Genomic DNA, 13,572 nt, shown 5'->3' on the forward strand with positions numbered 1-13,572 from the left:
CCTACTTGAGGATGCATTAGCTTGGGACAAAAGACCTCAATCGGGTTGTAGGAAATTTCGGACAAAATTTAAAACATTATTTCCCTAAGACAAGTACAGAGCCTCACCCTATTTAAACCTACTAGATTCTACTTTGCTAACAAAACCAAACTACCTTCGTTCCGAGACCAGCCGAATGAAAAGTCGTGAATCACCCTAACTTGACCGAGGTAAATAAAAATCTGCTGTTTGATCTCGCTATCACACATCACATGGGACGAGAATAGAACAATGAAGGAACCACGATTAGGAGAAGGAACTTGAATAGCTTGGAAACCTGCTCCAGTACCAATCTACCCACCACGAATGTCACTTAAAATCATTCATCCTTAACGTGACCCGGATGTTCGCGGTAAGAAGCCGCTACTCTCTAAACCACGACCTACTTCCCTAAAACCCATCCTGTACTCGGAACAAAATTCCGTCCAATAGCAGAGAAACGAATTGTCTTTAGAGACAGTGTGGAAGAAGGAATGAGCAGTGTCAAAGGTTATATAGAACTTCTTAGAATTGTTTGTCGTCGAACGGATGCACGAACTGACAACACATGTTCTTAGGATGTGAGGCAGGAAATGAAATAGAGACTAAAAATGCCATTCTTTGAAGACAATAACTTACACAGTAATTCTTTTAACCATCTGTTGTCGGTTCGATTGTGGTCTTCAGAGCCATGACGCCGTACAGACTCGTCATCAGTGTTCTTCGCGAAATACAAAAATGATAGCTTTTCCAGTTTAAGAACGACAAATGGGGAAAACCTAAGTTTTTTTCTCATTATCAAATATTCATTCTTATTAGAGAAATAATTATTTTCGAACGATTTTGGCTTCATATTTATGTAAGGAAACTACTATTTATTCGTCGATGTTGGTCTTCTGGGTTGTAACACCATGTGAACTTGTCGGTAGATATTAATGTTTCGGAGGAATATATTATTTACATTTTAAGGTCGAAGGCCACGCGTCGTTACAACCTAGAAGACCGACATTTCACCGCCATGATACGCCGATTATTTCAGTGGAAGAAAACAACCAACTGCAGCCAGGCTGCTACTACGGCAGCAGCAAACTCTACTGCTTCTTCACTTCAATTAAAGCAATAAAACCTGCACCCTCTGTAAATTAGACAGTTGAGTAGGATGACCGAGTTTTTACGACACCGTCAGAAACCAATCAAATTATACACACTGCAAGCTCTCTCAAAGTTTGTACATCTTCAGATTCACATGTTAGAAACTCTCCCTAAGTTGATCAGTCAAGTTAAAAACAGTCTGGCAGCTTTGGGAGCTTCTCCTACATTTCAAATCCTGGAACCAGAAGATAAAATTTACCCCTTGGCCAGCAAATGTGCAACTTGAGCATTCTACAGCATACTACATATATACAGCTTAGGTATATTCCAACATTTCAAGATATAAGCAAAAGTGTTTTTTTTTTGTAGGCCTATATTAAATTTAAATTATGAGTGCGTGTGTATATTCGCTTACAAATCAAGAACGGATATATAAATTTACACAAAAAGTTGGCGTGCTTATTCTTTGAGAGCACAAAGCAATTACAGAAATGTCGAAACACCGAAAAAAATTGTCATGGGTTCGAGTCCCGGTGAAGATGGTTCCTGCAGCTGGAAAGCTAAGAACGATACAATAACAAAGTTGTTTGTTTCGACGAGGAAGTTGCTGGGGAAAAGGTCACAAACCCAAACTATGTCCTGGTTTAGAGACCCTGTAAAAATGGTTGTATGGATAATTTTTTCTATGATATTCGACGATTCGTATGAAATAATCAGGCCTATAAGAAGCTTCCGGACAATGCTGATTGATAGTAAATGCAAAGAAAAGTGACAGACGGAGACAGACCGTATATCAGCACCGAGATTCACGAACTTTAGAAAAAGCAATCCTAAAAGACACAGTGCACGAAACATTCACTTGGAGGAAATGAGTAAAGCTCTGATGATCCGAATCAGAATAGCTCCTTCCCTGACTGTTTCTCACAAACAGGTATCAGACGCCTTATCGCTACGCTAAACTCTCTCAGTCATTCTTATTCCATTTGATAAGCATATAAATTCTTACTTACTGCATTTATCTGCAAGGAATTTACTTTTCATAAAATCTTTTATGTGTTGCTTTTTAGTTTCAACAATCTTTAAAGCAATGCAACTGTGCTGTCAGTATATTCTGCTTTAATCTGCACCAATCACCGTTGTGTTACAGAAACAATGCCGCCTCAGACAACGAAATTAGTACCATTCAGTTCTCCTTATGCAGTGTATGTACCTATATGTGTGTTACGAAATTAACTCAACAGACCATGAATGGAGATATGGCTACACGCAACCACGCAACTTACAAACAAATGAACAGTGATTTACTAACAAAGTTCTCCATCGTATGCAGTGGCTTGCCGCTAGTAATATAAACACACTGCGAAAATGTTAGCAGGAGGAGTAAAATTGATTCGTCTTTTGAGTTACCTACCTCAAAAGAGATTTACAACTTTTGGAAGGTTCTTGTAGCTTCCAATTCTACGCCAAATTTTTCTCAAAAATAATAAATTCGTCAATATTATTGTAAAACGTTATTGGCAGACACCACGTTTCAAATAACATTAATCAGAATTGTGTTTAATCTATTGGCATTGTATTTTGGTTATTAGGAGACCTCTACACGCATCTCAACAGAACTATGCCTTCATTAAAACGCTGTTACAAACTGACAAACACTATGAAACACTTTCTTTACATCATCTATCTTCATAATTTTAATTACAAAACGACTAGCTCTATCGATTGGGCCCAATAGAGCATGTTTCACTTTAGGTAAGAGATAGATTCCACTTTCCAGAAATCCGTATTTTAATTATAACTAGGACGACGGATAATGTCCAGAACGGTTGTGATTGTAATGATATACCATCGTCACATATCTTCAGATTTAAATCAAAGACTCAATGCACTGTAACTCAATGTAATGAAATATACAAAATTATATGTGAACAATCATATTTGAAATCTAAAATATCTGATAAATCGAAAAATGTTACAAATAAAATTCATGGTAATTACAAAAAGAAATATTTTACATCACGAAACATCCTATTTCCATAGCTTATAATCAATTCGTGACAAGCATGGAAATAAGCTAGGCCATCCCTTGAAAAAAGTTTTATTCTGAAAGAAAGACTGCAGTAAAGGCCCTTTTTCAGGTTCTCCGTCCTTCATGTTGGAATACATTATCATCTTAACATAATGCTGCTCAGTAGGAATGACACAAATTTTCTTAATATCACGTATCTTTGAGTAAAAGTAAAGTAAAGTAAAGTTTGTCCCACTATACGCCATGTAGGCGTTTGGGGTGAGTGGAGGTATAGCTCCTCTCTTCCTTGATCTCGGCACTAGATGGGGGTGAGTGGTCGGCATCACGCCCCGGCCGGCTTTTACCCCCGGGAAAGGACCCCGGTACCCATTGTAGAGGAGGCTGGGTGGGCCCCAGAGCCGGTCTGGACGCAGAGGCTAGAGGAAAAATCCTCTGCCCCGGTCGGGGATCGAACCCCGGTCGTCCAGCCCGTAGCTAGTCACTATACTGACTGAGCTATCCCGGCTCATACGTATCTTTAAGTAATAATCATAAATTAAATACATTAAAAGATTCGTTTAATTTAGGATTTTGTTTTTATTGACATTTTCATAATCAGATGCGAAACATTGCTGTCCTATACAAGAGTTTTCAAGAAAGACAATCATGAATTACTAGTTACCACTAAAATAGCTACTTGAAAGACTGGTGCACTCCAATGCAGGCTTCGTGGATTTTTGCCAGAAATTTCAGCAAGCCACAACAGCTAATAGTGTGGTCCCTAACCAACGTTACAGCGCGAAAACATCTGACGCCACAAAGCAACGCCAATAAAATTAAGCTACAGATACATTAATATTATGTAGTCGATGAGGCTTTCTTAAACTAATTTAAATGTATATAACTGGGCCTTTATGGATAAGCCGCGTCAAATGTTGAAGGTTTCCGAACGTTTCGACAGACAGTGGGGCTGCCATCTTCAGGGTAACTGTGGACCGGGTACGACTCTATGTACATAACAATGGGTTTATAATACATAGTCTTTTCTCATTTCCAAAGCTGTTTGCAGATGAAGCTGGATCTCCTCTCCGAACTAAATTAGACCTAGTTGTTATGTCTATATGTGATGTGTTTAACAAAGTTACTAGTAGGTCATACGACACAGCGTTGATTGATAGAACTGTTAATGAGTGAACTGGAGAGGATATGGTTATGGCCTAATTTCAGGTGATGAGGGGGACTGAGGAAAACAATGAAAAACCTGTTGGAATAGCCGGTCTGTGGACCAAAATTTGAACCCGATACGTTCCAAATTCGCAACAGGTCAGCCGTGAATTAAGTAAATACTTATTTTCTTTCATTTGTTCTCTGTTACAGTTTTCGAAACCATACCTAAACGTAGTCTTGTTCTTAAATACAATAGAATATGCACTTATAATTATATATTTACAGACAGTAAAATGTTTGAGTAGCCTCGAATTAGAAGCAGCATCTTAATGCGAATTGTCTATATAACAAACACATAACCCACAGTCTCTTTCATGACTCAGCTGATTAATCTAAAACACTAACTTCATTAATATGACTGTATTATACGTCTTAAAATTCAATTATGCTTTATTATAGTAGATAGCATAGTTCATATTACGCACCAAAATTTGACTATTATTTTAAATGCAGCGTGATGAAAGTTAAAGTTCTTGTGCGTTGAAACCCTCTCCAACATGTTTTTTGTTGTCTATTTTGTTGGTATATATTTGGGACAGATTAAATTGCCACTTTTATAGATCCGCAAGTCCCATTATTACGTAAGGTTTATTGTGGAGACGTTATGGTTTAACATAACAGCCAGTTTAAAGTTGATGCCACATCCTTCACTGCTTCTCTTGAAGCAACGGTTAACTAATCATGGCAACGCAGAATCCTCTACTAAACCTTATACCGAGTCAGTTTAATTCATTTCACATCCTCACAATATATTTTCGAATGATTCATACTAATATTACATGAAAATCGCTTACCAAATGTGTCTTTATCACGACATATCCATGCATATTTCCTGTTTCCCCATCAGACCTATGTATTCGGTCAAGTTCAACAACGTTGCGCTATTTTTAGTAACTTCAATCTAGATTACACAATATTTCTCAAAGATTCCATTTAATATTAAGACGCCACTTAACTCATGTTCGCCAAAGTGGACTATTTTTATTTAGTGTTCTGTCTGACGACAGGTCCATATGAACAGGATCCTTCCATCCTTTTCTCGGACTGGGACCTGTTCATATACGTTCTTGGCAGATGATCCAGAAGTGGTTTGCCATTCATTTCTTCTGTGTGTAATGCCACGGAGAAACCGGGGAAGCCCCCGGAGGAAAATTCCGTGTTGCATAGACCACGGCCTCGCCCAACACAAGTTATAAATTCGAGCACCGCCGGGAATCGAACCCGAGACCTCAGGATTGGTCTATGGCCTTCAATATTTCCAAAAACCTATCAACTTCTCATCCTATAATTCTTACTTTATGTCCCATGGTCCCTAATTTCACCGTCGAAAAACTAAATATGAAGTGAGCAAATTATGAAGTTCTACATTTTCCGTTTCCAGATCCTCCTTATTTTCAAATATTATTTTCGACACTTTGATGTTTCCGCGGTGGTGAGTCCGAAGATGGCTGTCTTCTGGGTTGCAGCACCATGTAGTCTGGTGTCTGACTTAAATCTCAAATCTATCTTCTAACACTTCGTTCCCAAACACCCTCAATCAACGATCTCCCTTAGAGTGAATTTCAGACCCAAATAAAATAAAACTTCTAGTATATTATAATTTTAGGGTTTTAGATAGGCCATGGCAAGATAAATGTTTTGGAAATGAAGGCAGAAGAGTTTAGCACATTATCCAACAATTTATAAGCGACTTCTATATTATGAATTTACCCGCATTTTGTGAAGAAATATGTACAATATACTTAGTTGATTCCTACGCCAATCAATTTACTGGCGCCCAACGGTTGTGAGATTTTCACGGTATTTGTGCCACACTCTTACAAAGTACCAACTTCTATCGTGCATAGACATATCTTACATTCCCAATACATATAATTACGCACCCATGATCGTGTGCTAATAGCCTAATTATCACGGCTCGGCTGCGAAAGTTAAGCGAATATCTGGGACCACTGTCGGAATAAGACATCATTCATCGCCTGCAAAATCGCGAATAGGCTTAATGCACGACATAGTAAACAGAGAAGTTGCCGCTCTAAAAGGCGCTGTGCAGGTACAAAACACTGTTTCCAAGAAAGTATTTTATTTGTGGTTTATTTAACGACGCCGTCTGTAGTTCAGAGTATATAGCGTACGTATATAGAATAATTCCGAACTTTCAAACGCATATTTTAATATAACAATTCCAAAATGCATACAAAAAGCACCAAAAATGTCGGTATCTGAAATCATTCACCATTCTTTAGCCGTGATGATGAATTCAGGAAAGATCTTTGAAACTTCTTTAGACGGCAGTATTTCCTACGTTCAACCCTGTCTAAAAAAAACTTTCTTAACCGTTGCAATCCTATGTGAATTTATTTTCATGCGTGTAATCAATTTCTCGCTGGACGAAACCGCGTTCGAGATGAGTTTACTACATTTTAAACATGAAGAACCAAATTTAAGAACTTTGATACAACTGAATTTTAGCATAAGGAGAATTACCATGAAAGTAAACATGTTTATTTTCTCTCCTCCCTCCCTTTGTAAACTACATACAGTTTGTTTCGACTACTGTCTTACTCAGTTATTTACTCAGTTCAAAATTCGTAAATTTGAAAATGTCAAAATAGGCCATGCCACATGTCTGAAAGTGTCCCCCTAAAGAGAGATCAATACGTAAAAAATTATAACTTGCTAATTTCTAAACATAAATTTAAAATTTCATTAAAACTGGGTGTCTGCGTGAGAATATGTAGTCCTTCTAATGCAACAGCATTTACCCGGTTTTATATTCAACGGTAATAGTAGAATTATAGCTAACGCGTAACAATCTCATAAAAATAAATTAATGAAAGAGAAAGCATGATATGTTTTGAGCTTGACTTTTATCAGTTATTCTACGGCGTATCCGATTCCATGACTAAGACGTACTTCCTAATGAAAGTATGTTATGTTTCGTATCAAACATTTTAATTTCTCCCAATCCTTTTCAATTTTATGACTATAACGTAACCAGAAATTAAACATTTAACTCATGTTATAATTTTCCAAACCATAACGATTCTGAAATATCTCTGTGAATACTTTACTGCAGTGGAACGCATTATAACGCAGTAGGTTAGATAAAGCATCAGCTTCATTCCTCCGTGGCATCCCAACAATTACTCCATTCACACACAGAAGAAGGCAATGGCAAACCACTTCTGGATCATCTGCCAAGAACGTATATGAACAGGTCCCAGTCCGAGAAAAGGATGGAAGGATCCTGTTTTTTTTTTTTAAGAGCCGGGATAGCTCAGTCAGTATAGTGACTAGCTACGGGCTGGACGACCGGGGTTCGATCCCCGATGGGGGCAGGATTTTTCCTCTAGCCTCTGCGTCCAGACCGGCTCTGGGGCCCACCCAGCCTCCTCTACAATGGGTACCGGGGTTCTTTCCCGGGGGTAAAGCCGGCCGGGGCGTGATGCTGACCACTCACCCCCAATCTAGTGCCGAGGTCAAGGAAGAGAGGAGCTATACCTCCTCTCACCCCAAACGCCTACATGGCGTATAGTGGGACAAACTTTACTTTTTTTTTTTTTTTTCATACTTCAGTTTTCCGGGTTCCATTTTCGTTACAATTTAATTAATAACTGGGTCTGTGATAAATTTGCGGGAAATGTTGCGATCTAATGATTTTGGGGTGGGGAGTTGGACGGTTGAATGTCTGGCGTCGGGATGTAGTAGCTAAGAAAGCGTTTAAAGTTTCTGCTGTGCATACGTTTGCTTTCTCGGAGTGATATATTGTATTGTGAAACATTCATCTGTGTCTAGCACACCACAGGAACAATGAAACTCACAAAAAAAAGAACTAACTCCCTCTTTCAAGTAAAATACGCTAGAGATCGAGTACGTATACTTCTAAATGTTTAATACCTCAAAAAATACACTTACAGCAATGCTATAAGTACAAAATGAACACTATTTTAGCTCTGTTTGGTTAGTTGTATATTAATTAGTTATCATTTGGTTCACAGTAAGTCGAAGTGGAAGAATAGTTAACCTGAATATACAGTATTATAATTTGAATGTCTGATATTTACCTGGTAAATACCTGTATTGTGCTAGCTTACTGTTAAGGTCACGATTTAAGGAAACAAGTTATGAGTCAGAAATGCTTGAAATTGTACATTCAGTAAGTAAACACATGCCTATGTGTGAAGTTCAACAGGAATAATTTAAAAAGAATATGGCAAGTGATACATCTCATTCTGCTATTTGTAAATTTTGCTAGCAACACTGGCTTGCTATAAATTAAATCCCTTAACATTCCATACCATACCTTAAGATGAAAGATTATCTATATATAGGAGCAGAAATGGTGTTTCAGGAACACAAAATAGTTGTACCTAAATCATTGCAGCCATGTGCGCTAACACTGCTTCATAAACGACATGCTGGTATAAGAGGATCTGTAATTAAGAGGCTCGCCAATCATTTTTCTGGCCTTCTTTATCATATGATATTGAGTTGTATGTCAAACCATGTAGAACATGTGAGAAACATCAAGCAGCCAAATTAGGGAACCTCTAATGCCTCATTGCATATCAAAACTGAGGTTTGAAAATCTAGGGATGGATATCCTCGATTATACAGGTAAACCATACTTGATACAAGTTGGTTATTTTTCCCATTGGTTGGAAATTTGTCCAGAAACAAGATAATAACCCAAAGCTGTGACTGATGCTATGTAAGATGTATTTAAACACTTGGTAACCTTAGAAATCACATAGCTGAAAATAACCCATTCAAGTGTTATGCTTATTTCTTAAGGATATTACAATACACACAAGCAGTGGAATGACAGATAAAGCTGTTGCAATTAGCCTAAGTTGCTGCAAAAATCATGATTATGGGGTAGATTTCATGCACACAGGAATGCTCTAATATTATGTGGCATTAATGCCTCACCTGCACAGATCTGACTTAAGTACAAAGAGCATACTGCTTGAGCCCATAATTCAAGCTAATGTTTATGATGCTGTCTGTACTAAGCAAGTTAAACTGCATCATAATAAAACAGCTACAAGGAAAGAAATATATTTTGAGAAAAGACAGATCATAAGTAAAGCAAGGAACCAAGATCATATTGGATGAAACAACATGACTACAATGTGCTGGTCTGAAGGAATATTAATCAGGTCAGACCCCCTGTTACCAAGAAGGATGAATTGCTACTCTTGTATTCTACAGTGAGAGTCCTTAACCAACGTAGAGGAAACCTGAGGTACTGCGATCTGGTGGCTAAAATGGGAACTGCCGAACAAAACATGTACGAGGTGCGATCGGAAAGTTTCAAGACTGCGCCTATAAAAACCCGTACACTTATCTCAGGTATTAAATTCATCCATCACCCTCGAAGTAGTTCCCCTGGGAGTGAACACAATGATCCCAGGGCCGCTGCCAAGCCTGGAAGCATCCCTGGAAATCTTTCTTTGTCAGCCTGTCAAGCATAAGTGTACGGGTTTTTATACGTGCAGTCTGGAAACTTTCCGATCGCACCTCGTAATACGTCTAAATGAACACTGTATTGTGTACTCCAATATCGAATACGCATTCTGAACTTGTTTTGTTTTTCCAATACATACTCACTGTGGTGTTGGTATGTATAGTAGTGACGGGCGAATGTGTAAAACTGCCTCACCATTTCTCAGTCTGCAAACGGCATGCAATAGAACGCAAATGTTTCTTCACTTACCCCCGGCCTGCCTTTGCACATACACCCCGATTCTGAAAACTGTTTATGACGCATTATCTGAATAAGAGGTGTTCCGTTTTTACGTTACACAGATGCACTGTCTCCACAAACCACGTAACACACCATGCCTTCTCAGCTTGATTCGCCATATTGGCTGTTTATGTTCGGAGCGCTCTTCATGGTGACTTCAGAAACTTCATGTTCATATGAAGAAAGAACTTTCAGTTACACTTTCTGAATATGTAACGACTGTATCAATCTCACTTTACTTAGTCACAGTAAACTTTTTAAAATGTTTTAATTCTTTTGTATACTATATTTACGGTAAAGTTCCAGGCATTAAGCCAACGATGTTTAAGTGCACCCCCCACCCCAAGTCTGCCTTCAGAAAACACGATAAATTTTCAGACCTATATAAAACAGGTAAAACTAGTTTATATTTCAGTCTTACAGTGGAATTAAAATGTTTTGCTTTGTGAACCCACTGTAAACTTCCATGCCTGAATTTGAGAATCTGTTGAACTTCGTCTAAAATAGCAAACATTGAAAAAAAAAAAAAGGCAACACATCAGACATGTCCAGGGACGAAGAAATGTAATGGGTTCTTCCAAGAAGTAACACACCTACTATATATAATTAATCATTTTATTGTCACAGTTGTACTTATATTAACATACATAGTCATAGTCAAGTACCACATTCTACAAGTGCTTTGTAACCAAAGTAAGTCATTTTGGTTCATTCAGAATTAATTTTCTTGATGTCAGGTACAAAATGCTTTCTTCACCAGGATAATTCTGAATGCAAGTTTCACGCAAGCGTCTCAGATCCGCATTGCCCGTTTAAGTGTATTGCCAGAATCTCCAGATATCTTGCGTTTTAGTTTCCGAGCCACTACCTGCTTTGGACCTGCCGCTGCGACGGCAAAGCGCCGGATTACTGGCAGCTGCTGCATAGGTCTGGGTCGAACAAAATCTGCAAATCATTATAATATTAGTAAACAAGTCATTTGACCCAAATTACAAACAGAACATATTGTATTTAATACTCTACTACTATAGTCTATTCTTAATCTAGGTCCATAAAAACTAAACTTTTCCTCAGTAACATCAAACTTTCTCTAAAATAACCTAATGCTAATATCTAACCTCATCATACTCACTGTTCCATGAGATGATATTTTATATTGTGGCAGATGAGATGAAGAAGAGAGGCAGATAAACGCAACCTGCAATAACAAAATATCATATATTTTCCAAAAATAAACCAAGGAAGGTTTATAAGCGTGTCCTGGGTAGTTACGCAGCGAAACATTTCCATCGCACCACCAGAAAGTTGCTTTACCGTAGCCTAGCATTAAGACGATTCTCTACACTGCTCACGTCCACCGACTACAATCAACTTCAGATGACTTCTTAAGCTAGTCACAGCATCCATTACTTCTCCACACGACAATGTGTTCCGAACACACGGGTTTGGATTTTGCTATCAGCTGAAGTCCGCATGATGGAATCAGGATTATGATAGTCGCACATAATATAGATCTTTGAATCTGTATACATGAACAGGTACCTCAATAAATGTCTGAGACATCGTGGCAACCCCGGTATCCAGAATTAAGCTTTTTATAAGAGAAAGTCATCTTTGTGAGGCAGCAGGACTGTAGGGCGTAAACACCAGCTGCTCTTGTATAATCCCATTTAATATTTGCTTTAAAGCTTTCCTCTGCTCTAAACCATTGTTCCCCATAACATCACATGGGGGTTTCATAACACCATGGTACAGTCCTTCTTGAGGAGTTAGGTCATTCATGTAGTCAAAAAATGACTTTTCATGGAATACTAAGATTCATTACCTTGTTCAGAAAGGTCTGCAGATGCGTACTGAAATATTATAACTGCGTTAACTATCCCGGACCTACTTATAAAAACCGAGATATTTTTTGATGTAGAAAGCATTTATTCAAAGCTTACTTGATGCAGATGAAACAGATACCCTGTGGACCCCATTCAATATCGCCAATGGCCGTATATTATTCTCACAGTTCCTCTTAACAGAGACAACGAGTGGTTTCAGGCGTTCTTCTCTTTCTTTACGTATCTGCTGTCTGATTCTTTTTCGAAGAGTGGAGTCTGCATGACACAAGTTCAGCCACTTCCTGCTGACCATTGCTGCAGACAGTAATGTCTTTGGGTCTAATAACCTGTGAACAAGATTTCAAAAATCAATTAATTACACAAGATAGGGAACAAACTATGACTGTGTGAACTTAACCATAATGCTTGTGCCACAGAACCAAGCACTCTAGCTTCTATGTTTAACACAAGTTGAATTACACAATAGAACTTGAGGTTGAAATCAATAATTTGGAGAAATTGTACAATTACCTGTGCTGCATATACAAAGCATCAATAAGAAATATACTAAAACATATTTTTAAAAATGTATGCCTACAAAGTAGGATGCAATGAGGACATAAAGAGCTTGAAGAAAATCTAAAATAAATGGTTAATAACGATTAAATAATAATTATAGATCTCAATGCTCAAGCAATAGACGATCGTTATTAGTGGATGAGAAGAAAGCAAAGAGTTAAGTATAGAGAGGAGAAGAATCTTAAAGCAGCTGAACTACGATACTAAATAATTCAATATTTATTCCAAAAGCTGTTAACGTTAAAATTCTCACCTAGTTTACTTTCTTATATTTTTCGTAAAACTTTAAATTTAATAAAGCCTGTGAACACTGTAATTAAAATGTTCCTAAATCAAACGAGTACTGGTTGCCTATCCATGCACGTTTTTCAACTGTTCAAGCTAATGTTACAAATAAACCGAAGCGGGCGTATAATCGGTCACATGTTTAACTTGAAGGCCATTACTTTCATATACAGTAAACTTTTAGGCTATGTTAACAGCAACAGTGTGAAATTAACATTAAGAAAATCTACCAACAAAATTATATGAATAATAAGTTCTCGAAAATATCGCAGGTTCTGCAAACTGGCACTTCAAATTTCAATAAAATAAATGAATCACAAAGAAACAGAAAATCAGTTCATCTTATTCCAGCAATAGATGGATTACAATTCGACTACCTCACCTCTTAACAGTATCACTCGTTAAATCAGAAACACGTCGTGCACAGTTGGAATGTGCTCAGAAAATGAAAATTGAAATGTGTGAATGTTATGTCCGTTTCATTACTAGAATGAAAATCCTAAGTACATATTAAAAACGGCCAAATGCTACGACCAATAAGAAAATCTTTTGTTACCTGAGAATCATAATGCCCATCTCCTCTGGAACATTTCCAATAATATCTTTGAAGCCTTCTTCTAACACAGAGCTCAACCCAAATGCAAGCATCAATGAGTAGAATGGCTCCATCTTCTCAGTAATATACTAAAACGTAACAGTACAAGGAAACTAAACTTCTTGTTCCAAGAACACTTTAACCACAACCACACTCAGCGATTTCCAACTGCAAAATGGGACCCAAATTT

At 37.7% G+C, this 13,572-nt stretch overlaps 1 protein-coding gene and 1 long non-coding RNA gene across 2 annotated transcripts in view; one reads left to right on the forward strand and one right to left on the reverse strand.

Annotated features, from left to right (window-relative positions):
• The window catches only part of LOC147872633 (uncharacterized), a 421,094-nt gene that overhangs the window by 78,106 nt on the left and 329,416 nt on the right, over window positions 1-13,572 (forward strand). The gene's annotated exons all lie outside the window — the stretch shown is intronic.
• On the reverse strand, window positions 10,695-13,471 carry LOC110831360 (uncharacterized). Its single transcript, XM_087355658.1, has 4 exons — window positions 13,344-13,471; window positions 12,041-12,270; window positions 11,230-11,295; window positions 10,695-11,042 (listed from the first exon to the last, which is right to left on the reverse strand). Exons 1-3 carry the CDS (start codon window positions 13,454-13,456, stop codon window positions 11,249-11,251), a joined length of 390 nt encoding a protein of 129 aa, XP_087211784.1. The 5' UTR covers window positions 13,457-13,471; the 3' UTR covers window positions 10,695-11,042; window positions 11,230-11,248.

This window comes from Zootermopsis nevadensis, unplaced genomic scaffold (assembly GCF_977971745.1).
Source record: "Zootermopsis nevadensis isolate Lab colony 2312 unplaced genomic scaffold, Znev_1.0 Znev_ptg000025l, whole genome shotgun sequence".
Lineage (NCBI taxonomy): Eukaryota > Metazoa > Arthropoda > Insecta > Blattodea > Termopsidae > Zootermopsis > Zootermopsis nevadensis.